This window comes from Zosterops lateralis (assembly GCF_965231275.1).
Source record: "Zosterops lateralis genome assembly, contig: HAP1_HAP1_SCAFFOLD_68, whole genome shotgun sequence".
Lineage (NCBI taxonomy): Eukaryota > Metazoa > Chordata > Aves > Passeriformes > Zosteropidae > Zosterops > Zosterops lateralis.
Window position 1 is genome coordinate 308,516 of NW_028154601.1, and position 27,885 is coordinate 336,400.

At 50.4% G+C, this 27,885-nt stretch overlaps 1 protein-coding gene across 1 annotated transcript; it reads left to right on the plus strand.

Moving 5' to 3' along the window:
- Positions 1 to 625: 625 nt before the first annotated feature.
- LOC310923487 (olfactory receptor 14C36-like) lies at positions 626 to 19,413 on the plus strand (the record flags this gene model as incomplete). Its single annotated transcript, XM_083885472.1, has 2 exons — positions 626 to 1,490; positions 19,367 to 19,413. The coding sequence occupies 2 exons, from the start codon at positions 626 to 628 to the stop codon at positions 19,411 to 19,413; spliced, it is 912 nt and encodes a 303-aa protein (XP_083741598.1).
- Positions 19,414 to 27,885: the final 8,472 nt, after the last annotated feature.

A 27,885-nucleotide genomic window follows, 5' to 3' on the forward strand; every position in this document is an offset into this window, starting at 1 on the left:
AGGAGTGGGGCTGAGAAAGGCTTAGCCAGTTTGCTCTGGTGTGGGTCCCTCTGCTGTTAGCTGTGTCAGGCTGATTTTCAGGGGAACACAGTGACAGCCTTTGATCTCAGAAAGGGCAGCTGGGGACTGATGGAGCAACAGAGCAGCTCCCCCCACCCTTCACTGAGTTACAGCCAATGCTCTTGCCTTGCACAGTTGACTCTGATTTCCCTGGGCACAGCAGGAAACCCTCTCAAACTCCCTTTGGCCATCACTGTTCCTTAGCCCTGGGACAGGAAATGCAGCCAAGCTCCTCTGCCTCAGGAGCAGTTTGGGCTGATGAAGTCCAGCCCCAGGACTGGCCCCTGTCCCCATTCCCATGACCCCAGTGCTGCAGAGCAGAGCTGACCCCTCTGTGTCCATGGGCAGAGCCCCTGCTCATCACAGCCATGGGGCCAGATCCCAGCAGAGCTCCAGGCACTGGGCTGAAGGAAGGGATCTAAGAAATGGAAAATTGGGTGGCACAGAGCAGCAGGGGCAGGGCTGGGAGAAAGGGCTTGGGCATTGCTCAGCAAATGAGCAATGACTCTCCCCTGACTTGTCACTGTGTTCTCCTTCAACAGGACTCCGTGGCCGGAGTGAAGAAATGTCCAACAGCACCTCCATCAGCCACTTCCTCCTGCTGGCATTGGCAGACACAAGGCAGCTGCAGCTCCTGCACTTCTGCCTCTTCCTGAGCATCTCCCTGGCTGCCTTCCTGGGCAATGGCCTCATCATCAGTGCCATAGCCTGTGACCACCACCTGCACAGTCCCATGTTCTTCTTCCTGCTCAACCTGGCCCTCAGTGACCTGGGCTCCATCTGCACCACTGTCCCCAAAGCCATGCACAATTCCCTCTGGGACACCAGGACCATCTCCTATGCAGGATGTGCTGCACAGGCCTTTTTCTTTCTGTTCTTCATCTCTGCAGAGTTTTATCTCTTGACCATCATGTGCTACGACCGCTATGTGTCCATCTGCAAACCCCTGCACTACGGGACCCTCCTGGGCAGCAGAGCTTGTGCCCACATGGCAGCAGCTGCCTGGGCCAGTGCCTTTCTCTATTCCCTGCTGCACACGGCCAATATATTTTCCCTGCCCCTGTGCCATGGCAATGCCCTGGGCCAATTCTTCTGTGAAATCCCACACATCCTCAAGCTCTCCTGCTCCAAATCCTATCTCAGGGAACTTGGGCTCATTACTTTTAGTGCCTTTTTAGGACTTGGTTGTTTTGCGTTCATTGTTTTCTCCTATGTGCAGATCTTCAGGGCCGTGCTGAGGATCCCCTCTGAGCAGGAACAGCACAAAGCCTTTTCCACCTGCCTCCCTCACCTGGCCGTGGTCTCTCTGTTCCTCAGCAATGCACTATTTGCCGACCTGAAGCCCCCCTCCATCTCCTCCCCATCCCTGGATCTGGCCCTGTCAGTTTTGTACTCAGTGGTTCCTCCAGCCCTGAACCCCTTAATCACTTGTAATAAAAGTCATCTTTGGTACTTCTTGTTAGTTTATTTTGGAGGCTCTTTTTCTGTTTTACTTTTTTAATATTGTCTGCAAAGAAATGTCATTGTCCCATTTCTCATTTTGTTTCTCCACCTTCCCTGTGGCCACAACCTGGGTCAATGAGGGGCTGCACTCTTGGTCACTTTAAAGAAAATAAAAGATCTCCCAGCTAAGTTTTCTGCAGAGATATCCCTTTTGTTCCCTTCTCTGGAGCTGCAGCAGCAATGTCTGTGTGCATAGCTGGGGACAGATCAGCGCTGTCTCAGCAGGTGTGCCCAGGAGCAGCAGCCCTTGGTGTTGCCAGTGCTGCTCCTGTGGCCCTGCCCCACTGCCCTCCTGGCCCTGGTGTTGCTGTAGGGCCTGAGGGCTCTTGGGGCCGGGCACAGGGTTGGGGGTGGCAGTGCTGGGGCTGCAGCAGGGACAGGCCATGGGCACTGCTGGGGCAGCGCTGACACCTCAGGGCAGGGCCTGGGGGCTCCGGGCTCCTTGCCCAGGCTCTCTCAAGAACATGCCCAGGCCAATGCTCAGCAGAGAAAAGCCCTGTGAGCAGCTCCAAGGTGGCTGTGGGCAGGCTGGGGTAAAACAGCATGGCTGGGGCTCTGCAAGGTCCCTGGAGGAGACGGGAAGGAGCAGCAGAGCAGGGGGCTGATCCATCCCCACTGTGCTGGACACCCCAGGACAGCATCCCAGAGCGTCCTCATGCACCTGCCAACAACATCCCCCCTCTGCAGCCCTGGCCTCTCCCCCAGCTCACACACGTGCCACATCCTTGCAGGCACAGACACGGCAGCACTGGCTCAGGAGCCCCTGTTTGCACTGCTCAGAGCAGGCCTGAGCACTCCCATGGTGTTGGTGTGGGGAGATGAACCTGAGTGAGCACAAATGCCATCAGGCTCTGGGTCCAGGAGGGGCTGGGGGACAGGAGGGAAACCACTGACAAACTCAGGTTTGTTGAGGCCTCTGTAGTCAGTTAGAATGTTTGCTCATATTGGCTCTGAGTTTCCTGTGCCACTGCTGACTTATTAAAATATGAATATTGATCTACTATTGATACCCAACTGTGATGGACAAAAGACTCTCTAACAGTTTAGAGTTAGAAAGTTTATGTTTAATATGACACAGGACAGTTGTGTGGGATCCCTCCTTAATAGGCTCTGCAAAGTTACAGGTGGTTACAAAGTCAATTCATTTACAAAAGTTGAATACCCAAAATACTAAAACACATTCATAGCACTAACACCTCCCATTCTCCACGTCATATTATAATTGGCTAAAAAGCTATTAAGCATGTGTAGTTTGTTCTTTGAATTGAGACAGTGGTCTCTTTTATGGAGAGGGGTCGTGAAAAGAGGAAGTAAGAGGAGTCTTCCTTATTCCATGCTTTCAACCTTTTCAATGGATATCAAGACAAATGATAACTGGTAGAACTCCTGTTTCCTTACTCCATGCCTATTCAATGGGTTTCTGGATGCTAGAGGATTTACAATTGTCTGTGTTCTTAAATCTATTTATCAGTTTCTTCTGTTTCTTATTATAAACACAGCTAAAGAAACACAAAAATGACAAGCATTTAGTTATTTAGAGCTGGGATTGATACCCTAGATCTGGTTCCTTCCAACTAACCATTAACTTCTAATTTTTTTTCAGCACAGCTTATCTATCTATCTACTTTGACTAATTCTGGCAAAGCTTATCTTTAGCTAAAACCTTAACTTTCCTAAAATCCTTACTTCCTTTGAAATTCATGTCTCGGCTCTGCCTTGATTTCCCTCTGGTCTGCTGCAGTTCATTAGTGGAAGTCCTTTTTCCTAGTTATAGAGAAATATTTCAACAACCTTCTAATAAATTCACATTCCTATTTTCAAGGGTGTATTTTTCTCTTTAGAGCAGAGATGATAGCAACATTCAGTGACTGATATTGACCATGGGACTCTCACAAGGAAGTCTGGCCTGCTCAGTGAAGCTGTGGCTTGAGGTCTGACCTAGTGTGGACAACCTTGCTCCACATTCCCCAACCCCATCCTTCCTCTCCTTACTCAGCTGGGATCTGCTTTGCTGGGAGAACTGGGTGCACTCAGGCAAAGAGGGGTTTTCTTCTTTTATTAGCAATCTAAAACTCCTGAGTTTCCCCATTGAAAACAGACACACTCCTGAAGGGTGTGCCAAGCCCAAGATGCCACCAAGGAAGTTCCTCTTTCCCAAGGCAGAACCATGCAAGGAGTGTTTTAGACACACAGGAAGTTGTACAAGAAACACAAATCCAGAGCCTGGGCTCTCTCACTGTCCCCAGCTCCTGCAAAATCCCTGCTCTCAGTTCCTTGGCCCCCTGGGATCCCCTCTGGGAGTTGGAGAACCAGCTGGCAATGGAACCTTGCCCTGAAAAGGAACCATTTGGGTGCTCCCTAGGGAGGCCCGAAATGAAAATTTGTTCCTTTTGTCTCCCTGCAGAGATGCCCGGGCATCTTCTGCACAGAGTTCCAGCCTCAGCATTTGCTGAAGGCACTCTCTGCAAATGTCACTGCCAGGGCCCTGTCCTTGCTGTCTGTCACCTGCTGTGGCTGGGCACAAATAGGGCTCTCCTGCACTTGCATTTTCAGCTGCTGTGCAACCAAAGCTGAGGGATCTGGAGCTGCCTGAATGCAAAAATTGGAATATGAGCCTCTCTCGAGGAGGAAATCTCTCCTTCCGGGACAAGTTTGGCTGGCAATGGTTTCGCAAGGCTCATGTCTCATCTGTCAACAAAACCCTGGAGAAGGCTCCGTGCTTTTCTTCCAGTGGAAAAGAACTGCCCTGCTTCTCCAGGTGCCCATGGCCAGAGCTGGGATTCCACCTCCAAAATTCCCTGTATCAAAAGACTGCTCTCAGACAAAATCTGCTATTAGTGACAAGTCTGGCTGACCTTGGCCTAGTGAGGCTCTCACCTGCCTTCCAAACAGTGGGATCTTGTGCTTTTCTTCCTATGGAAAAGAACTGTCCTTCTTGTCCAAGTGCCTGTGAACAGCCGTGAGGTCTGTAGTCTGAACCAGATAGCTGCAATCTTCCCAGAGAGAGAGGTCTCGCTAGAGATAGCCTTTCCAGGGGTCTTGGGCCATCTTCAGCTGCTGGGCAGCCTCAGCAAGGCACAGCCAGGGGCTGCAAATGATTCATGTCTTAGCAGTGGTTTCAGCTCTTAGTAGTGATTTCAGTTCTGCCTTGCGAAGTTATCCCAGGCTGACTCAGGGACAGAGAGACTGAAGCCTTGTGTAGCTGTTCCACAGAGTAGCTTTTATTATCCTGCAAAGGGGTGGCCATGGACAGCAGCTCCCTGTCCCAGCAGGGTAAAACCTGGGGTAAGTAAAAAAGGGGTGGTACCAAAGGGGAAGAACCAATAGGCTGGAAAAGTATGTATCAAAGCATTATGGGTGCCTTTTTCTGACCTAAGAGAGAACTGCCTCAACTAGGTCTTCTCTCCTGGGAAGGGGGTTGAGATGAGCTTATCACATTCCATTCAAGGGACATCCCTCCAGGGCAAGAGCCTGGGAGGTTCATCCACTTGCAAGGGTGCCCATAGCAAGAACTGGGATTCCACCTCCAACACTGCCTCTTATGAGAGACTGGAGGAGATTGTTGTGGAAACATTTCGTGTGTGGGGGAGGAAGGGGCAGGTCCAGCCTTGCCCTGCCCTGTAACCCCAATTCCCCCAGAGCCTCTATCCCAGCCCAGCAGTGTCTGCCAAGCCCTGGCACACCCAAGGCAATGCTCCACACCCACCTCTGCAGCCCCCCAGCCCAGCTCCTGAGTGACCAGGTGACTCAAAGTCCCACCTGGGGGAAGGGCCCAGGAAGACCAAGGGGTATTTAAGGCTGACTACAAGGCAAGCACACATGTTGACTCCACTACCTCTTGGAATTTCTATCTGAAGACTGCTGGAATCCAGGAGTTGGTAGCTGTGTGTGTTCTTCTCTATATTTCTCTATATATCTCTCTACATCTTATTTGTCCATCTCTCTTTCTGTGTCCTTCCCCTCTAATTCCCTCTTCTGGAAAATTCTGATTAACTTAAAATTGAACGGGCTTAGAGTTTGTGAAGTTGAATGGGCCAAGGTAATGATTTGAGAAGTGTTTTTTGTTGATTGAATGTCATATTAAACCTTTTGCCAAAGTTTCTCTGAAATTCTAAAGTTCTCAGTAAAGGCTGTTATTGCTGTTTGCCGCCGGGAGGGAAGACATGACAACCATTGTGATTGAACAGGTGCTTCTGAAAAGAATGAAAATTAGAAAGTTCCTAAATGTATGTTGGAGATTTGAAGAGTTGAAACCCTTGATTGACATGGAATAAGTGTATTAATATTTTAAAGGTAATAATTTTAAATTGTAATGTAACAGTAAGGAGCCACCTCCGTGGTCCCCCTGGGGGGGCAGTGAGGGGGGGCTGCTTGGTGGCTGGAGGCCGCCCGCAGCCCCCCCCCAACGCCGGAGTGGACTGCCTGCCGCCTTGAGAGAGCCTGCACAGACACCGAAGCGGGCCGTCCCGGTCCCAACCCCCACTGTGGCACAGCCGATGGGGGCAGCCCACCGCCAAAGCTATGCCGTGTACCCCCGCCCCGGCATGGCCCTGCCAACGGGGCAGCCCGCTGCTCCTAGCCCGCGCAGCCATCCCGGCCTCCCTGCCGTCAGCGTGGCTCTGCCGATGGGGCGGCCCGCCCCTGCCTCGACCCGCTCCAAAAAAACCCGCTCCCTGAGACGCGGCAAATCGCCGCCGAGGCGCCGCCACCGGCACCTCCCCCCCAGTCGAAATCACGGGACCCCCGAGGCGCCCGCTCCCCGTGTAGCGCGGCCATCTCGCTGCTGCCAGTTGCAAAATAACTCTGGCCCGCCATGAGGCTGCTCCAGCCCCTGCCCCCCCCCACCCTTCAGGCAACCCTGTAGTACATGTAAATTAGGAATCCCAGTGCAATCTGGGACCCTTTTTAACACCAAAACCCCCCTATAAAGATAAATCCAAGTAAGATTTAAACCCACAAAGACCATTACTAAGCTGTGTATACCCTAGAGTATTAATAGAGCTGATTAATACAATTTTTGTAACTCGCTGTAACCTAAAAATACAAAAAAAAAGGTGAGACCCCGAGGCAAACAAACGGAAATCAGAACTCCTTAGAGATCCCCGGCGAGGAAAGAGTTCTCCAGCTCTGCAGAAACTTCCTGCTGCAAAGCTGACCAGGACTCTCCACCTCAAGGGCGAACCCGGCTGCTGGTCCCTCGAGACACCATTGTAAGAGCTGATTAATAAAGGCATTTTAAGGAGAAAAGTATTATCTCCGCCCATTTTTAACACTTCCGCTTTATTCTGTGTTAGTGCACACATTTATACATTCTCTAAGCAGCTCATTAGTTAGGCATACATGTGAATTCATGATTGGTTGGCAATCTAAATGCTATATTTGCATTTTATCTAGTTTTGTTCTCATCCTCCCTTATTCTGCTGACTGTAGGCATCCTGTGTATTGTATAACTTGTTGCTTAAAGCCAGGCTGACCTTGCCTGGGCGTTCTCTGATGCAGAACTTACCATGCCTAGGAGTTCTCTAATGTAAGGCCATCCAGACCTTTATCCTGCAACCACATCTCCACAGGCTGTTTTGTTCTTTTGACCTCCTGAGAATCTCTTATTATTTCTCCAGTGCATCCAACTCAGAGTACACAAACAATTGTAATCCCTTTTAAATGTCTCATTGAGAGAGTTGTTTGGGGGTTGGGGGTCAGGGCTTTTCTGTTCTGCTTGGCACAGCCCAGGCAGGGCTTTCACAGCCACACTGCACACTCCATTTCCTACCTGGACCCGCTGGTGCCTCTGAGCTCTGCTTGCCCAGCCCCAGGGATGCTCTCCTTGTCTGCCCATTCCCCCACGGTCTCTGGGCAGGGATGGCCTCAGTGGGGGCTGTGACATCCTCAGACACTTGGAGGCTGCTGCTGGATTTGACTTCTCCAGAGGCGTGTTCAACCTTCAGCTCTGTAGTTCAGGAATTCAGTGGCCCAGGGCTCATTAACATTCAGAACACCTTAACAGGCCAAGCCTCTGGGAATAATTTAATTTAAGTTTTCAGTGGTGTTTTTTTTTGTTGTTGTTGTTTTTTGTGTGGTTTTTTTTTTTTTTTTTGTTTGTTTGGTTGGTTGGTTTTTTTTTTTTTTTTCTTTGTGGTTAATTCAACAGATGTATTCAAAGTAAATATATTATTTTTTTATAAAGACAGAAAAAAAATTAAGGTCCTGTTTGTGGTTTTTCCCTGTTAATACATTGATATGTTCAATCTCTAATTGACACTAAATCTAAGTATCTCCTCATGCAGTTTGAATAGATAGGAAAATCAAGACCCTTCATGGCTGACAATCAATCAGACTCTGTCCCGACCCCCACCCCACCATTTCCCCCATCCAAGCCCTGGGACTCAGAGCAGCCTTGTGCAAATCTGAGCTCCCTGCACTCCAGGCTGCACCTGCAGCTTTCAGCTCCTTGGCTTCAACTCCCACCTGCTTTCCTTGGAGAAGGAGCTGCCTGAGACACAGAGGGAAGGTAATTTATTGTCAGCCACTAAACCAAGGGAGGGCATAGCTCCATAAAATGCAGAAGTCATTCTTCTTTCTGGCTCTGCCCTGCACCTGATCCCCACACACAGCCTGTCGTGTTTCCTTCATCTATCCTTTGCCAGGGACTTTCTGGGACAAGGGAACTCTGCTCTGAGTATGGAGAGAGGTCCAAGTGCAGCCACTGGACTAGGAGCCACAACTCACCAGGTTTGTGTCCTTTGAGGGACCAGGAACTGGTGAGACTTGGAGGCACAGAAAGGTTTCTCTTCATGGCCAACCTAAAAAATGTGAACATGAAAAAATTCAATAAACATCAAAAGACTCTCCTCATTTCTTTGTGACATCCCAGCAATATCAACATGTCCACCACCCACAAGGGATTGCCATACACAAAGAATTTTTGACCAGGACATAAGAAGAGGTGATATAAAAGATAAAAATATAACTAAGATGCTGACTAAGCTGTTATTTCAAATTCTGAAATTTTGGGCAACTCCCTGAAGCTGAAAGCATGAAGCCAGTCAAGGGAGACACATTGGAATGACCAGAGAACAGCTGAAGGAGGAATTCTGGGAGCAATAGGAAGGACATAGATCCAGCTGCTCTACATGGAGAGATGTCCTTTGACGTGGTAATTTAAAGATGAGAGATGGAAACACCTAAAGGAAGAGGGTCATGAAATAAGAGACTGAATGTTGGTGGCAAAGGTAGAGGGTAACGTCAGTATTTCTTCTCCTGCCAGCAGTAGAAGAATCCTGTAGATCCAGAAAATTCCTGTTCCTAGTGGGAAAACTTTGTCACTTCTTAAAAGTACACAAATGACCCAGATAATAAAGATTTGCTTGGATAGTATGAAATTATCAGGGCTTAAAACCTGTTCCCCTTTCCAGGCAGACATCAGTTGTGTGTCCATGAACAGGCAGTGCCACTTGTGCCCTGAGGTGCCGAGCTGGGATTGACATCTCTCAGAGAGCAGCTGAGGGAGAGCAGAGCACCTTGCAAGCTGCAGGTCCCTGACAGCCTGTCCTGGGTTGACAGTGCTCTCTATCCCATAATCCCATATCGTGGACTCCCTTGTTATGTCTAAGAGGTGTTCCGTCCCCTTTAGGGGGGGCGGGCACTGGCCTGCTGGCTTGCTCCGCTGCTGCTTTGGGCTTTGGCTTTGGCTTCCTGCTTCTAGGCGCTTGCTGTCTCGCAATTTTCTGCTAGTTTCTTGCCCTTTCGTTCTTTTGTTTTTTTCTTCCTTTCTTTCTGCCGCCTCTGTGCTCTGTTTGTTTTCTTTTCCCTTTTCCTCTTCTCCCTTCCCCTCCCCCCCCCCCCTTTAAGATTTAGGACCGGCACCCGGAGCTGATCTGGCTGGAGGAGTCCGAAGAGGATCGCCGGGGCTCGTAAAAGAAGCTGCGCGCCCTCCCCCTCACAGTAACCTGAGCTTTTTCTGTTCTTTTTTTTTCCCTTGTGTCGGGGGGTGTTTATTCATTTGTTAATAAACTGGTTTTTTCCACTTTGTGTTCAAGAGATTCCTTCCCAAACCCAGGGTTGGGGGAGGGGTGGTAGAGGTTTTGTTATTAGGGGATTCCTTGAAGGTTTTCCCCTAATTCAACCCAAACCAGAACACAGCCCCAGAGGGCTCTTGTCCCATAAACATCTGCTGTGCTCCAGTCTGAAACAGAGATCACATTGTTCAAGGATCATCAGAGAACTGAGGTGTGTGCTGGAATTCAATCCTGTCCCCATCCTGCAGCAGCCCTGCCTTTCCCCCCTCCAGCCTTGGTCTCCAGCACAGCCATGAAGGCTGTTTGTGTTCTGGACTTTTCCTGCAGCCACCAAGGGCAGCCCAGCTCCCTGCAAGCTCTTCCAGCTGCCCTGAGCTCTGTGCAGCACCAAGGACCTCTCCCCAGCACAGCCCAGCTGGCTCTGGCCCCACAGCTCTGCTCAGGGCGGGCTGCTCTGGGCAGGAGTGCCTCAGCCCCTCTCAAGGGCACAGCAGCAGCTGCAGCTCAGAGAGGACTCAGCCCCAGCCATGGGGAAGGTGCTGGGCCAAGGGAAAAGGAGGCTCCCCGTGTGCCCTGCTGCCCTGTCCCTGAGGTCCTGAGAGCTCTGCAGCCCCTGCTGCCATCCCATCTGCCCAGGCCAGCACAACAGCCCCAGCCTTGGGGCCCTCAGGAGCTGCTCCTGCTCCAGGCCCAGGGCCCATCCCAAAGCTGGGGCAGCCAGAAAGCTTTGCCCATTTTTGCTCATTCCTACTCTAATGAGCAGAGTAAAATAATAACAAAAATGTGGTCGCAAGTTCATTTATTTTGCTTAAATACTATGTGAGTCTTCTCATTTACATGAAATTTCTTCTTGGGGGGGCTGACAAGAGGTCTGTGAGCAAAATTGAAAAGAATAAAAATTAGAAAACTCCTAAGTATATATTGAAAATTTAAAGTGTTAAAGCCCTTAATTATTGTATAATAAGTGTATTAATGTTTTAAATGTTTTATAATTACAAATTCCTATGGTGTGGCAATAAAAAGCCACCTTTATAGGCGGGGGGGGGGCTCTTTGAAGGTCAGCAGCCCCCCCCCCGAGCCCCGGAGGAACCAAAAACGAAAGCTGCCGCCGCTGCCGCCCCCACCCCAAGCTGCTGGTGTGGATCTGCCGACCGGCTGGCCCAGCCCAGCCCGGCCCCATATCCTGTGCCGCGGCTGCAGCCCGGCCCTGCCCCGCCACCGTGGAAGGCCACCCCTCAGCGCCCGCGGCGGCTCCTGCCTCCGCCACAGCTGCGGCCGCCGCAGCCGTCGCGCGGCCATCGCCGCAGCCGCCCGCCACTGCCAGCGCTCCCAAAGTCGCGGTGTGCCAGAGTAAATCTGCCCATCATCAGAGCCGCAAGACTCCCAAGCGGCTGGCTCCCGGTACCCATGCCGCTCCCAGCGCTCGCGCGGCTCCCACTGCCGCCGCGTGGCCGGCGCTGCCCGGCCCAGTCCCACTCCCCCGCTTTCAGCTCCCACCACCGCCGGCCCGGCCCTGTTCTGCTGGCGCTGTCGAAACCCCGCCGTCACAGCACGAGAAGCCACTGGGCTGCCCGCCCCGCGGCAAGACCCCGGCCACCGCCATAAAAGTGCAAGCCACGGCACACATGACTCCCCACTGCCCCCCCGGCCGACCCTGTGCCACCAACATGCAAATTAGAAACCCCGGTGCAACCTGGGACACTTTTAAAACCAAAAGCCCCCTACCAAAACCAAACTGATGTAAAATTTGGACCCACAGAGGACAGTACTGAACCGTGTGTACCCTAAAGTGTTAATGAACAATTTTTTGTAACTCACTGTAACCTAAAGTACCCGAGAAGAGGCAGACCACAGACCAACCCAACGAAAAGTGAACTCCTACGACTCCGATGAGGTCGGGGCTCTCAGCTCTGCAGGAACCTGAGACTGCAAAGCCGAGTAAGACCCTCCTCCTCAAGGTGAACCCAAAAAAACTAAACCTCCCTCGAGCCACCCATTTAAGAGCTGATTAATAAAGGCATTTTAAGGAGAAAAATACTCTCTCCACCCATTTTTAACAAAATTACTTAGCAGAAGAAGAGAATTGTGTTTTACCTGTGAAAGGAAAAAGACAAGGTCGTTGGCATGGGAACTGATAAAACAGAGACAATTAAAAACATATTTGCAGGTTTGCAGGTTTGTAGAAATGAATACATGCCTTTAGATTTTTTATGAATGCTTGCCAAATATATTGATGTTAATTGCTTTGTGTCAATAAACACAATGAGCTGTTTTAATTAACCAATATTTTAAGTGCACATGTTGTTTAGAAATGTGTTCCATACATGCTTAGTTTAGAAATGTATATAAAGGAAACACACAGCAAATAAATGAGAAGCTTTTGATACGTTGCACAGTGTGTCGTGTCTGTCTCTACAATGACAGTTTCTGGGTCCCAAAACAAGGGAATATTATTAAATTGGAGCAGATGAATACCATCATTGCTTTGAAGACAACAGCAACAGAAGTAGAAGAAATATAATTAAGGAGAGTGTTGGCCAGTCATGATGTGCACCAGAAGCCAATGACAGAAGGAAGCAGGCAGTGTGTGGTAGCTGAAAAGCATCCAGACATCAGTCCCCTAAAAGTTTTCTTGAGCTCCTGGTTCCTCAGGCTGTAGATTAGAGGTTCAGGGCTGGAGGAACCACTGAGTACAGAACTGACAGGGCCAGATCCAGGGATGGGGTGGAAATGGAGAGGGGCTTCAGATGAGCAAACATAACAGTGCTGAGGAACAGGGAGGCCATGGCCAGGTGAGGGAGGCAGGTAGAAAAGGCTTTGTGCCCTCCCTGTTCAGAGGGGATCCTCAGCACGGCCCTGAAGATCTGCACATAGGAGAAAACAATGAACACAAACCAACAGAGTCCTAAAAAGGCACTAAAAGTAATGAGCCCAAGTTCCCTGAGATAGGATTTGGAGCAGGAGAGCTTGAGGATGTGTGAGATTTCACAGAAGAACTGGCCAAGGGCATTGCCATGACATAAAGTCAGGGAAAATATATTAGCAGTGTATTGGCCCAGGCAGCTGCTGCTATGTGGGCACAAGCTCTGCTGCCCAGGAAGGTCCCGTAGTGTAGGGGTTTATAGATGGACATGTAGCGTTCGTAGCATATGACGGTCAGGAGATAAAATTCGTTTGTAGCACAGAAAACAAGAAAAAAGAATTGAACAGCACATCCTGCACAGGAGATGTGCCTGGTGTCCCAGAAGGAATTGTGCATGGCTTTGGGGACAGTGGTGCAGATGGAGCCCAGGTCGCTGAGGGCCAGGTTGAGCAGGAAGAAGAACATGGGACTGTGCAGGTGGTGGCTGCAGGCCACAGCACTGATGATGAGGCCGTTGCCCAGGAGGGCAGCCAGGGAGATGCTCAGAAAGAGGCAGAAGTGCAGAAGCTGCAGCTGCCTTGTGTCTGCCAATGCCAACAGCTGATGGAGCTGCTGTTGGACATTTGATGTGTCTGCACATGGGGACCTGTCCATGGATAAAAGTCAGTGACAAGTCAGGACAGGCTGCTTTGAGCCAAACCTGTGCCATTCGCTGTAGGCTGTCCTGTTGGTGTTGGTGTCATCGGTGCTGACCCTGACTGCTGCCAAAACAGCAATACATTTGCTTCAGAGCTGGCCTAGGTTGATGCACAAGATGGCGGCTGGGGGCTGAGGCAGCCATACACAAGATGTCGTCCAGAGTGAGAACAGCCACACACAAGATGGCGGTCAGGGCTGAGGCAGCCACACACAAGATGGCGACCAGGGCTGATGCAGACACACACAAGATGGCGGCTGGAGCTGAGGCTGGGCGTCCCAGCTCAATCTGCGGCCCTGCCAGCCCAGCCCCAGCCCTGGAGCCGCACGGGGCAGGCAGAGCCCCCCCTTCAGCCGTCTGTTGAAATGGACATTAAACAGACACCTGGGAAATGGACATGATGTGGCACCTTTGCTCTGTGCACACAAACATAGACCAGACAGTTTGGAACGTTGGCTGGCACTATTTTGATGTCAAGGCAATTCAAACAGGTGAAAATAGAAAGAAACTCCAGAGATTGAACATTTTAAAATAAAACGTTTAATTTTTTTCCAAAAGAGGGTCAAAAGCATTTCCTGTGCACATGGACCTCATTTAGCATCAAGAAGCATTACAAGTGGTTTCATCCAGGCAGGAGTCACAGTGACTCTGAGGGGATGAAAACGGAGATGGGATCTGCTTGAGGTGGATGGTGCCGTGGATGCTCACCTGCAATGTGTATCCCTCAGGGTACCTATTTCTTTAGAACACTATGAAGACTATAGAGAATTGAAATACAAACCATAACTGCATTAGGATGTCCACTGCACTTTAGGTTGTTCTTCATGAGACTCTTCAAGTTGAGCACAGCCATTCTGTTCAGCATACACACAGGCACGGGCTCCTTGGAGCGCTGCTCTGGCACCCGTTCTTTGGAGTAGGGGATTGCAGGGAAAAAACAAGAGAAGTCCATCAACTACTGAAGAGGAAGAGTGACTGACAGGAACAAGTCGGTTAAGAAATGTGAGAGGTAAAAAGGCAGAAAACGTGAGGTGGCAAGGGTGAGAAATGGGAGTGAAAAAAGGAGAGAAGCGTGAGGGAAGAAAAGAGTAGGAAACCTAAGTGACAAAGGATGAGAAAACTGAGGGGAAAATGGTGAAAAAAAATGAGTGAAAATAGGAGAGGATGGTGAGAGGGGGAAAAGGCAGAAAATACGATGGGAAAATTCTAAGAAACATGAGCAGAAAACAGTAAGAAACATAGGGGAAAAAATGGAGGGAAACATGAAGGGAAGAGAGTGAGAAAGTTTACTGGGAAAGAGAGAGAAAACAGCAGCAAATATGAGGGGAGCAATGTGAGAATGCTGAGGGGGAAAGAATGAGAAATCAGAGGGCAGAAAAAGGCAGAAAATGTGAGGGAAAAAATAGGTGGGAAGTTTGATGGGAAAAGTGGCAGAAATCTTTCCTAACATATGCTCACTTGGAAATCTCACCTATTCATTTGTAACCATGGAAGTATGACCTATACATTACTTTGCTGAAACTCACAGGCTAAACATTCCCTCAAATTAGTTGACGTATATAAATCACTTCTCAGAAGTTATTGACAGGAGAGTATGTGGAGAAGACGGCTGAGGAATGGTTAGAGGATAAGGGACACAATAGCTCTCAGATTAATCTTGTAATTAGAAGCTAGGACAAAGCCAGCATGCTCCTGGCAGAACTGTTAGAAAAGAACAGAATGAGGGAGAGAAACTGAGATCATGAGAAAAGAGGAACTGAACACTACAAGGCGATATGACTTTTGTAATATGCTGATATAACATGAAGTAAGCTATTGTTTAGTCACCACCAATCAAGAGCTTGGCTTTTGCAATATGTATGAGCTGATTACTTAGAATATAAATGTAAGCAAGAAAACAAATAAAATTGAGCCTGATTGATCAACATCGGTTTAGTCAGTCTCCCTCTTTCCAACAAGAGTAGGGGTCTCTTGAGGGTCTCTAGTGGTCATTTGGGGAACATCCCATTCCTCAAATTCTTCCTCTGATGCTCAAGAGCCTCCTACAACCACTCTCTTCCTCCTGAATGCATTCCAGCAACCATCTTAGGAGGACTACTCTATTCTCAAGGCTAAGTTAGCCACTTGCACACATTAATCACTGCACTAGGAGATATAGAGGGCTCCAACACTGTCTGTTCATGCAAATGCAATTCCTGATTTCTTACAGTTCAACATTTTCGCAATACCTTCCTACTCTAGGAATTGCTCACAAGCATTTCCTCCATGCACCTTGAAAATGTTCCTGCTGACTGAAGCCACATTGTGTTTTTCCTTCAGCAATGAAGAAAGAAAACACAAATTGCCTACTGAAACCCTTCTGCTCTCTTCTAAATCAGCTCACTGCTCAAGCATAAGCCACAGGCTTATCCCTGATTCCCTCAGTGAGATACCAGTTCATATTTTGCTGCAGCCAAAAGATTACTAGAGAAAAGAAGGAAAGTTGTTGGTTCTAGGTGTTGTTATTTAGGGCTTGGATTTGTTCTAGTTAATTTGATGCGTGTTGCTATGAGTTGGGAGAGGGGCCAGCTCGAAGACCAGACAAAAGAAAGTTGGATTAAGAGGGGAGGGGACAGAAAAGTAGGCGGTTGGAAGAGAATATAAGTTCCCTAGTACCTAGCTGTAGGGTTTGGTTTATAATTGTAAAAGTGTTTCAGGTTTATTCTCACCAGAAGGCCCTATGGGAAAGGCACAGCTGCAGGCTGGACGGTTGGAAGTCGGTTGAAGGATGAGAGGCAGTTAGGAGTGAGGAGAGTCAGTTGGAAGGAAGGTTCAGAGACACATGGACAGCACATGAACAGAAAGCTGATTGGATGGTAGAACACGTGGACAGCAGCACTGCAGCTGGGGCAGCCAATGGGTGCCTTTCTTCTGACAGGTTCCGTTAGGTCTCGGTTTAGTTTCAGTTATGTCAGTTAGAGAAGAAAGGTATAAAAAGAGTGAGATTTCTACAATAAACAGATCTCCTTTGGATGCACAAGGGGGTCCATGTTGCTTTGTTTTCCATTGCTACGCCCAGCCAAAGGGGAAGGGGACACTGTTCACCCTGGACTGGACAAGGCAATAAAAGCACCATTCTGTTGGAGTGTGTGTGTCTGTGTTCGGCTCTTGGGAGAGTGAGATACACACCTAGCTCAGATGAATCCTTATAAAGAAACAGTTCTCTTTTGCTTTGATGACTTTGTCCCCATTTAATTTTATCCAAGAATTGGCTCCTTTTGAACACCTCTCTCCCAGCAGCTCAGAGCTGTATTGCACAGTGTGGCCAAGAGCGCAAAGCAGGCTGGCCTGGTGCCCCTGAATATTTCTGCAGACCACTCTGCATTTCACCCCTTTGCTCTGGCTCAGTGCAGAACTCCAGGACTGCAGGCGCTTCCTTGCAGAGCTGTGTGAGGCCCTTCTGTCCTGCAGATGTGACCTGACAAGCTGTCCCTGCCTCCCACTGGCCTCGGTTCCCCTGGCAGAAGCGCCATGCCTGAAGGACGCTGCCCTGTGCTGGAGCCTGCGGAGCAGCCTGGCTCCCTCCCTGTGCCCAGAGTGCTGCACACACTACTCACCTTTGCCAGGAGTCCCAGGGCAGCCGGCACAAGAGTAGGAATCCTCAGCCAGGCCTGCAGCCCTGGGCTGTGCTGTGCCTTTCTCTCCTCCTGTGCAGAGTGTGGGTGGCCAAAGCCACCAGTCTGTGCTGTGCTCAGCACGGCTGCGCTTCCCCTTGGGAGCAGCCGGCTGCCAGCTGGGCTCTGAGAGTGCAGGATTCGCCCGGGGCCACTAAGAAGCACCCAGGGCTGGGCTGCTACCTCTTGCAGCTCCAAGAGCTTTGTTCCAGTCTGCTCCTGCCCAGGCCCAGGCTGCTCCAGGCTCTGCCAGGGCTCTGTTGGGGCTCCAGCCTGGCCAAGGCAGGGCCTGGTCTCATCTTGCAGCAGCTGACAGCTCTGCACCAGCTCTGCGCCTTTCCCAGCAGCCTCCCTGACCTTTTTGCTTTCTCACTTGGGCAAAACTCTCCTCCAGACAAAGAGACTGCACTTAGGGATGCAAATGCAAGTGGCAGGAACCCAAATGGTCTTGAGTCATAGCTCAAGGCCTGCACATTTGCACAGAAGATTTGGGCTTCCCCATTCTTCCTTTGGTTCTGTCTGCAAATGCCACTGCCCTTTCTGCCTCAAACACCAGTGCCACAGCTGGCTAAAACCCAGCCAGTGGGCCATATTCCAAAGACACTGTAGTCTGGAGAGGATGACTGAAGAAGAGCCTTCTCCCTTTTCAAATCATACCAAAGAAGCCCTCTATGTCATTTTCCACCTCTAAGTTCAGAAAGAAATGTTGAGCTTTCTAGAGGCTGCCTCCAGCAGTGGCTTTTGTTCCCCTGAAGCTTTAGACTTGTAGCTCCCTCCCTCTGGAAGAGAGACACACAGAGCAATGCCACTCTGGACTTCTCGTTCCCTGCCATAGGTCTGTGCACGTTGTAACCGTGTGATCAGCTCACAGAGGGCTGGCTGCACTGCCACCAGCACCATTTTGGGGGGGCTGGCACTCACTCAAAAGCAGCCCCATACCCCTCATATCCCTGGAATGCTGCACCTGACCAAGAATATACTGACCCAGCTTGACAGAGCCATCCGTTTTGAGAAGGATGTTGAGGCTCTTCACATCTCGGTGCATCACAAGGTTGGAGTAGAGAAAATCCAGTCCTTGGAGGCACTGAGAGAGAAACCGGAAACGAGGGGGCAAAAATCAGTGATGGGATTTCATCCCACAAGAAAGGAAAGATCTCTCCAAGATTCCCTCTCCAGGGGAATGGGGAATAATGGCAGAACACAGTGCCTTTGAGAGGAAGAGCTTGCTGCTCCATCACTAGCAGAGCAGCACCTTTCTAAAGAAAAGCATGTCAGCCTGCCAAAGAGCAACAGCAACTGCTGGTGTAGACTCTGCCCTGCAAACCAGCCAGGATGACTGCTGCTGCAGTGGATGTGCTCAGAAGTAAAGAGCATTTTGGCTGCACTGCTAACCTTTTCAGCTGAGGACTGTCAGAGTCTGTCTGTGGATGTGTTATGCCTCACAACTGTCTCTGATGGTTGAAGACCAAGACCCCCGAAGAGACTGGGGAGAGCCCCTGGCCTGGCTGAGGTGGGGCGCTTGCCGAGGACTGATATGCATCTCCATGAGAACGGAATGCAAGAACAATAGAGCTCGTTACAGTGGACTGAGCTGACTATACTGACCGTGCTAGAAGGGTACAGCTTGCCGCTTGTTCCTGAGCACCCAACTTTGATGCAGGGGCCTGCCTTGGCCCTGTGCCCTCTTTGGCTCGGTTCCACTCGCCTTGGTCTTCTTCCCAACCAGCCTATAAAGACTCTGTAGATCTCGCACACCCTTTGTGATCACCCCACTGGAGAAGATCGTGTCTATGGGCATCTCTACATCTTGAGGACCTCTGACTCTCCACGTGGTAGCTATAATCCCCCTTCCCCTCTTTCTCTATCTTTCTCACTATTCTCTATTTCTTTCCCTACTATCGCATTGTGGGCACTAAATAAAAGTGCATTTTTTGTTTAAGCAAACTGGCTGGTGCCCTGTTGTGTCTTTTGCGCTTTGAGATCTCCAAAATGAACCATCAGGTTCCCCGCATATGTTTGTGGACCCTGACAAGGACTGAGAGAAATGAATCTTTTTTCTTTGCTGTTCCTTTCAAATGCTGCCACCCCCACCTTTACTTTTACAGGCAAGGAATGCAGTGCAGACAGGCAAACATTTAGAGAGGCAAGATGGAGAAGAGCAAATACAAGAGGCAGATTTAGAATGCATCAGTAGGAGAGAAGAGGAGATTGTCATCCTTGAGGTCGTCCTTAGTGTCTCCAGAAGCAGCCCCACTTGGTACAGATTCTCCAGGGGCTCCTTCTCCTTCCCTGAGGGCCAGACCAGTCTGTCAGTGCTGTGCCCAGGGCTCCAGCCATCAATGAACCAGATAAGCAACCAGATGGGATGGTGGCCACCAGTGCTTGCCACACCACGTCTCCAGCTCATCTCCAACCCAAGAGCTGTGTCCTCCCTTCTGATGACCCCTGCTCAGAGCTACAGGCCGGACAAAAACAGTCTGGTTTGCTTTGCCACTGATTGCCCAGAGATGTGTGGAGCTGCTACCTGCCAGGCCTCTGGACCCAACTGTGCATGTGGATCTCTCCCATCTTCTAGGGAAGATGAACACCCTGCATCCAAGGACGGCAGAAAAGATCTTCTAAGGTTGGCCTGTCCAAGGGTTGCATGGACAAACAGCTTTTAATAATATCTTGGCACTCTGAAGGGAGAAACCAGAAATCCCCAGTCAGTTGGAGAAGTTGTCCCCTGTTCCCATGCCCAGGCCATGCTGGCTGTGCCCAGAGCTGTGCCCAAATTTCTCCATGGATTCTCTGTTTGGAGGAGAGCAGGACATGTGCCACCTCCTCAGCAGCTGCCAGAGCAGGATGGTCATGAGACCGCTGCTGTCTCCCGGCAGCAGAGATGAGGATCCACCGTGCCCAGAGATGAGGATTCACCTTGAGAGAGCCATTGTGGGAACAAGATCCACCCCCAGGTGATCTCCTGGCCCCTCCTGAACGGGTGCTTCCCCATGACCAGTTGGTACAGCAGGAGGGCCAGGGACCAGATCGTTGCTGCCTCGCCGTGGTAGCATTGGTGGTGGATCCACTCTGGTGGGCAGTAGGACAGGATTCCTATGGAACACAGATGGAGTTCATCAGGGTGATGCTCCCTGGCCCCAGCATCCCTGGGCATGTGGGGGCTGCCCCAGCAGAACATGGGGTGACCTGCTGCCCCCTCACCAGCACCTGTGACTTGTGTATAAACTCAGGATTGGAAAAGAAGCCACTGGTGCTGGAAGGGGGCAGCAGAAGCCCTGGCAAAGCCCAACCATGGCTCGCAACAGAAAAACATGTAGTAGTGGAGAAAACCCACTCTCTTCCCTAACTACATGGCCCCAAAAAATGTTAATAATCCAAGGCAAACAAGGGGAGCGGAGCAGTTCAAGACCTTCCTTGCCTGCACACCAAACCATCTGGGGCATGGGCTCAGATCCCCCTCTCTGCTACCCCCACGGGGGTTTTTGTTGGACTGGCTGCCACAGCTCCAGCCCCAGCCCAGGGCAGAATGGGTGCTGGATGCTGTTGGCAGGGCTGGGAGCTGGCCCCCTTCACACTGCCACCCAAATCTACTTGTCTCAAGCATTAATCCCACCCCACCAGCAACAGGGAGAAGCCCAGTGCTACACCCAGGCTGGGCCATGAGATGCCCAGGAGCATCCCCTGGGAGGGCTCACCTGTAAATCAGGTGTAGGCTGTGTCTTGGATGAAGGCACCATAGCCAACGTTGATCAGTTTCAGCTGCCCGGTGGCCAGGTCGAGCAGGATGATCTCTGGCTTGATGTCCCTGTGCAGGACCCCGCAACTGGTGCAGTGCTGCACGGCTTCCAGCACCTGGCGGAACAGCTCCCGTGCCACCTGCTCAGACATGAACCCCCAAGCCCAAATGAAATGCTGGAGGTCCTGAGATGGCTCTGGGTGCTCCAGCACCAACAGGAAGCTGTTGGGGAACTCAGTCCATGCCAGGAGCTGAATGATACCAGCACACCCAGAGGACACTTTGTCCAGCAGCACGATCTCCAGTGGTGCACTGGTGCCATTGGGCTGTGGGAGGACCACGATGCCATCAGTGGGGCTGAGTCCATGCCAGGGGTCAGGAGCCCCTCACCCAGCCCAGGATGCACTGTGTCCTCCATTGGCCTCACGCCTACTCCCTCTCGAGGCATCCTGGCAGCTTCCACCCTCCTGGGCCTCAGCTTATTCCCTCCAGGTATGCCCCACTGGCCCTGCTCATTCACCAGCTCACCCCAGTGCCAGATGTTGTTCTGTGGAACCCTTTTGACTGCTACCTGCAAGCCACGGGGAGCAGTGGGCTGAGCCACCTGCCCTGCCCAGCCCCATCCTCCCTCACCTCCACCACCTCCTTCTCCTCCACCCCCTCCTCCTGTTCCCAGAGCCAGACCCCCCGCTCCACAGGGTGCTGTCTAGAGCTGCATCGCCACGAAGATGCTGCTGAAGCCGCCGTGCCTCGGCAGCGAACCCACTCGGTACCGCTCCTGCAGGGCCTCCTGTGCCTTTCTTGCCGGTGAGACACAGCTGTCAGCACTTGGCCCGGAGCCAGGGACGGCCCCTGATAGGCCCTGGATCACCCCGGGCCGGGCAGCCCCAGGCGTTCGCTCTTTGGAACAGGACACCAGAGGCTCAGGGCCAGCGCTGCTGAGTGGAGGGGCTCAGGCCGGGGAAGCCGCAGTGGAGCCGGCGGGAGCGGCCAAGCCACATATGTCCTCCGTGGGCCCCGGGAGGAGCCAGGGACGGGGACATGGCCAGGCTCAGGACAGGCACAGCCAAAGGGCAGTGATGCCACCCCAGCCCCAGGCACTGGTGCCTGCCCAGCAGTGCCACAGCCAGGATAGCCAGAGCCGGGCGGAGGCAAGACCGCGGCAGGACTCCCAGGGCATGGCCTGGCATGGGGAGATAGGGAGACTGGGAAAGCAGAAAGACAGCAGGAAAGGGAGACTGGGAGAGGATGCAAGACTGCGGGAGAGGGAGAGGAGGAGCAAGAAGGAGTTGATAAAGTTGCTTCTTTTGCTGCTTTCTCTGCTGCCGCTGCTGTTGCTGCAGCTAAAGCACCAGGGCCTTTTATCTGCATGTCCGTCTGTCCATTCCTCGCTTGCTCCTGTGCCAAGCCCCATGCTCCCTGGGGGCAGACTCTCAGCCTGTCCAAACACAGGAACTTTGCCGTGTTGAGCCAAGACCCAGAGTCTTGACTCCTGCAAAACAGCACAGGAGTCTCTTTAGTTGTTGCTGTGCATTGTCCCTGCTGAGGGTCGCACACTGTCAGGGATCCTACTCTGCCTGTAAGATCTGTATCTGACCCAAACACTGCACTTGTGCCTCCAGCATTGCTTTCCAAGAAAAACAGGGGAAGGCAAACTCTGTGTAGCTCAAGGTATTTTACCAAGTTTAAACCTTGGCAAGACATGGACCTTAGAGGTGAGATCCATTTGGAATTAATGGGATGGAGAAGTAGTGCAAGATGGAAAAAGGAAGCATAGAAATAAACAAAGGAAAATATCTTGCTTTGTTTCTTTCCATTTTCATTTCATTTCTGGAAAGCTGTTTCAGTTTTCCAGCAATCTTCTCTGCAATTGTGTCTACTCTTTTCAAGAACCTTTCCTGGAGAATGAGGTGCAGCTTCTGTCACAAAATGTGCCATCAACTGGTACTTCTCTTGGCTTTCCAAACTGTGTGTGCAGCACAACTCTTGAAGCAAAGCAGGACAGATATTTGAAGGACTTGACAACTTGTCCTTCCTTTTCCTTGTGAACTGGGGAGTTGTGCCATTGGTAGGGTTTTGTTGTTACTCTTTGCCGTGGCTTGAAAGCAAAACGAGTGAGAGGCTCAAAGTCAGAAATACAATTTAATAAGAAGAAAGGCAAAAAGGTAAAATAAAATAAAATAAAGGCATTAACACAAAGGACCATGGACAGAGTCAGAATACAACCTGAGCAGGGTGGTGGAAGCAGTCTAAATGAGGTGGTTTTCCTGAAGCAGTGATCCTGTAGAAAGGTCTGGTAGCTCTGGTCCTCTGGGAATATAGTGGGTAAGGGCTGCTTGTTCTGTCTCAAATCCCAGATTATATTTAGGTGAGAATGCTTGGCTCCTCCCCCTGGGCAGAGCATCTCACAATGGGATGATGAGTCCTGAAGTGGATCCTTGTTGACCCCTTAAACAAAGATACCTCCGGGAGGGATTTAACTATGAGTCATAGAGCAAGGCATTGATGGGCCATTAGCAGAAGACATCATAAAGGTAGGGTGTAGAGAGCCTGACTGAAGAATGGCTGCGTTCCAAAGGACATATACTATGCGGCTAGTAAAAGTTTAAAAGGTCAAAGTGTCATTGAGGCAGATCTGGTTTAGTTAACAAAATGCAGAAGCTTCCTGAGGAATGAAGAGTAAGCCATAAAGATAAGGATAACACTAACAGTGGGATTAGTACTTAGCAACGTGTGCGTCATTGGCTGAGAGCCAATAAGGAGCTATACTTTTGCAATATGTATGAGCTAGTTATGAAGTGTATAAAAATGTAACTCAATTGAAATAAAACGAGACTTGCTGACCATGAAAGCATGAGGCATGTCTACCACGGCTCAATAAATCCCTTACAATTGGCGCCCGAATAGCCAAATCCCCTTTCCCTCTTAAAAGAGCTGTGTTGGGTTCGGGTCACTAAGACGGCGGATTTTGGCGCTGCGCCTTGCTTCATCGGAAGAAGTCGTCAGGCCACTCCGCCCAGAGGGGTACATCGGTGCACTCTGCCGATACGCGCTGCCAACGCCTGAGGGTTGCAACGGTACCGAGTAAGCATGGACAGGCAAGCGGCGTATGAACTTTTTACTACTTTTCTTAGGAAGCGGGATATTAAGGGTGTAGATTTGGATAAAGATCTGCCAGCGCTTTTGGTGCATGCGCTCTCGTACGGGTTCTTCTCAGACCCTCATAGTGTTCATGATTTAGCTGAGTGGCGCAGATACGGAGATCGTTTGTGGGATTTAGTGTTAGATGATGATAAGCCAGCAAAAAAGATGAGTAAATTTTGGAAAGTAGTGCAGAATGCGTTACTTATGGTTCAGGCGGAAAAACGAGCGGCGGAAAGCGCTCGGTTAGCGCAGGCGCGAAACCGGGACTACGATCCTTCCGCATCTAATCCCCCTATGTTCGCGTCGGTAGAAATCCCAGAGGCCCCCCCGCCAGCTCCCCCTTTTCCTGCCGCTCCCCCGCCAGCTCCCCCTTTTCCTGATAATCCTGCCGCTCCCTCGTCAGCCCCCCCCTTTCCTCATATTCCTGTCGCTCCCGCGCCGGTCCCACCGTCAGCCTTGTCCGGCTTGCCGCCGGTACTCCCATCTGCCGTTCCGGTTCCGCTCAGACCACCCCCACCTCCCTGTAATGCCACGGAGCCGTTCTCCGGTGCCCTTTCGGATATCGCGGAGGCTATGGCAAAAAAGAGAAGGGAGGCATGGGCAGCGTTGGCTAAACAAGGCATTAATGATGGCGACTTAGATCTGGCAGCGGCAGCCCAGGAACAAGTTCCAGCAATGTTGCAGGCGTTCCCTGTTATTTTTCACCAGCGTCAAGGGGCGCCCCCGAGAGCGGACGTGACACAGTTAGATTGGAAACTGCTAGCACAGCTCCGTGCCACCGTAGCTCAGTTTGGGGTCACTAGCGAGCCCGCAAAACAGATGTTAGATTATCTTTTTAATTCCACGGTCTTGTTGCCCGGAGATATTAAAGGCATAGCTCGTTTAATATATACCCCCCACCAGAAAATACTTTTTGAGGCGTGCTGGAAAGAGGAAGCAGCCGCTTCTGTTGCTTTGCCGCGCCCTGCGGGAAATCCTCTTCAGGGAATTACATTAGATGAGCTCATGGGCGATGGTAACCACATTCCTTTAGAACAGCAGGCTGCGTTAGGACCGGAAAAGCTTAGAGAGGCCATGACGGTTGCAAAAAGAGCCATGGATAAAGTTCGGGATCCGGGAGGTCTCCCTGTCTATATGGGAATTAAACAAGGTCGCGAGGAACCTCTTGGTGCATTTGTAGATAAGATTATGACTGCTTTATCCAAAGCAGGCGTTGCTGATCACATGCGTGATGCAATCCTGAAACAATGTGTTATTCAGAACGGAAATTCATCTACCCGGTCTCTTATCTCGACTGCACCAGGAGATTGGTCGGTTTGTGACTTGTTAGATAAGGCTGCAGCGCTCCCTGCTGGCAGTCAAGTTTTTATGATACAGGCATTAGAAAAAATAGGGGAAAAGATAAGTGAAGGTCTGAATAATCAGGCACAGGCTCAGCAACAGGTTTTAACTGCCCTTGCACCCCTTCAGGCCCCGGCAGTGCAGCGCCGTCCAGCTCCCACAGGAGCTCGGATGAAGTGTTTTCGATGTGGACGCACCGGACATATACGTCGGGAGTGCACCGCGACAGGCATTTGGTGCGGAAAATGTCAATCCAGCACCCACAATGGTCATGCCTGCCCCCGAGAGCAGGGAAACTTCAAAGCCAGCGCGAAGACGGGCCGCGCAGAGACACAAGTAGCCTCACTCCCGGGAAAACCCATGACAGCCTCGCCCCTGCAACTGCCCACAGCCTCGGGATTGACCTGGAAACAGCAGTAGATGTTACCCTCTACAATGATGCCCCCCATGCCATCTCCACTGGCGTCCGAGGACCACTAAAGCTGGAAGGCCAATCGGTTGGAGGACTGCTACTGGGACGCTCATCAGGAACCCTAATGGGCCTCCATGTAATGCCAGGAGTGATCGATGCCGACACAGAAGGAGAGATCTTTGTTATTGTCAGCACGCAGTACCCACCGCTTAAAATCCCAAAAGGACAAAAAATTGCACAGTTTGTGCCCTTGCCACAGCTTGCTAATAAAGTCATTCCCCGCTCTCCCTTACCACGGGGAGAAGGACAGTTTGGATCCTCAGGTGAGATTTCTCTCATAGCATTTGACCTCACAGAGAGACCGAAGAAAGAGTGCAGAGTATATTATAACAATTGGACTCTCACCTTATACAATGCCCTCCTAGATACTGGGGCCGACACCTGCATTATTGACATCACTAAGTATCCTGAATCATGGCCTACCTTTGCAACCAGTGCAACCATCTCAGGAATAGGTGGAGTACAATTGGCAAAACGCTCCCCACTGCTGACTGCTGAGCTGGAAGGAAAACACGCCACCGCTGTTTTTTCTCTTACACCACTTCCTACAGGGATTGATTGTATTATTGGCTGAGACCTCTTGTCGCAATTGGGCTTTGTTTTAACAGACTCCCCTTTAACGTAATGGCCATTGTTTGGAAATTCCCTCTACCAGTGACTTGGACTTCCAATACACCTGTGGTAGTTAAGCAGTGGCCTTTAAAAAGGGAAAATCTTGAACAAGCACACCTTTTGGTGAATGAACAGCTACGTTTGAAACATCTTAAACCTTCTACTAGCCCCTGGAATACACCCATTTTTGTTATTAAGAAAAGGTCTGGACATTATCGCCTAGTACAAGACTTGCGTGCTGTAAACCAACAAATGGAGCCAATGGGAGCCTTTCAGCCTGGTCTCCCCAACCCAGCAATGCTGCCCCAAGACTGGCCCGTGTTGATTGTTGATCTGAAGGATTGCTTTTTTACAATACCCTTACATCCCCAGGACACTAAGCGTTTTGCTTTCACGTTACCATCTTTAAATAGAGGTGAGCCAGATAAGCGATTTGAATGGACTACATTACCACAGGGCATGCGAAACTCTCCGACTCTTTGTCAGTTATATGTTGACATGGCTCTTCAACCTATTAGAAAAGCACTCTCTGAAACTATTATATATCATTATGTGGACGATATTTTGTTTGCTCAACAATCCCCCTTCTCAGATCAACAGATGCAGATGATCACATCTTTGCTTCACCAGCATGGCCTTCAAATTTCCCCAGAGAAAATTCAACGACAGGCCCCTTGGAAGTATTTGGGATGGACAATTACAGATAAACAAGTTAGACCTCAGAAACTTACAATTCAGGCCACGCCGACCACCCTCCATGAGGCACAGAAGCTACTTGGTGACCTTCAATGGTTAAAGCCCATCGTTGGCATCCCCAACATGCTGTTGGACACTCTGCGACCATTATTAAAAGGCACAGACCCTTGTACTCCCGTAGTGCTATCGTCCACACAATCAGCAGCATTGCAGCAAATTTTGTGGTGTATCTCTACTGGTTTTGTTACTCGCTATGACCCCTCCCTTCCCATCTGTTTGACTATATGGAGTAGTGAGCAACACTTATTAGGAGCAGTCACACAGTTAAAGAAAACGGGGGAGGACGGTCCTGTAGAGACAAAGGTGTTGGAGTGGTTAAGCCCTCAATTACAACAAAGAAAAACAATAACCCAAAAAATCTAACGCCTTGCTAGCCTGATCATGAAAGGTCGACTACGTGTTGTTGCTATGAGTGGATCAGAGCCAGCAGTCATTCAGTTGCCAATGGACAAGGCGACAATGGACTGGTATTTTCTTAACTCTTCAGAACTTGCGGAAGCCCTGCTTAATGCCCCTAGCCACATCACCTCAGCACCGCTGGCCCCGAAGCATTTGCAATGGTTAGGACAATGGCAGTGGATTGTTAAACCCCTTCGGGAGGATAAGCCTATCCCGAATGCGCTTACTGTTTTCACTGATGCTGGACGACGATCACGAAAAGCAGCTGTCACATGGAAAATCCAAGAACAGTGGCATCATCACATTATTCAGGCCACCCCACAAGACAACCTGCAAACCTTGGAATTAGTGGCGGTCATTTGGGCCTTTCAAACTTTTGCACAGCCCGTAAATGTTATCTCAGATTCAATGTATACTGTTGGAGTTGCGTCAAGAATAGAAGATGCGAGCATCAAGGAGGTCAACAACCCACGGCTAGGAAAACTCTTCATGCAGCTACAGAGAACACTACGGAATCGACAGCACCCATACTCCATATTACACATCCGAAGCCATAAACTGGAAGAAGGTTTAGGAAGAAGGCAATGCCAGGGCAGATAAACTAGTGGCAATACAACAACCAGCTCCTCTCCCG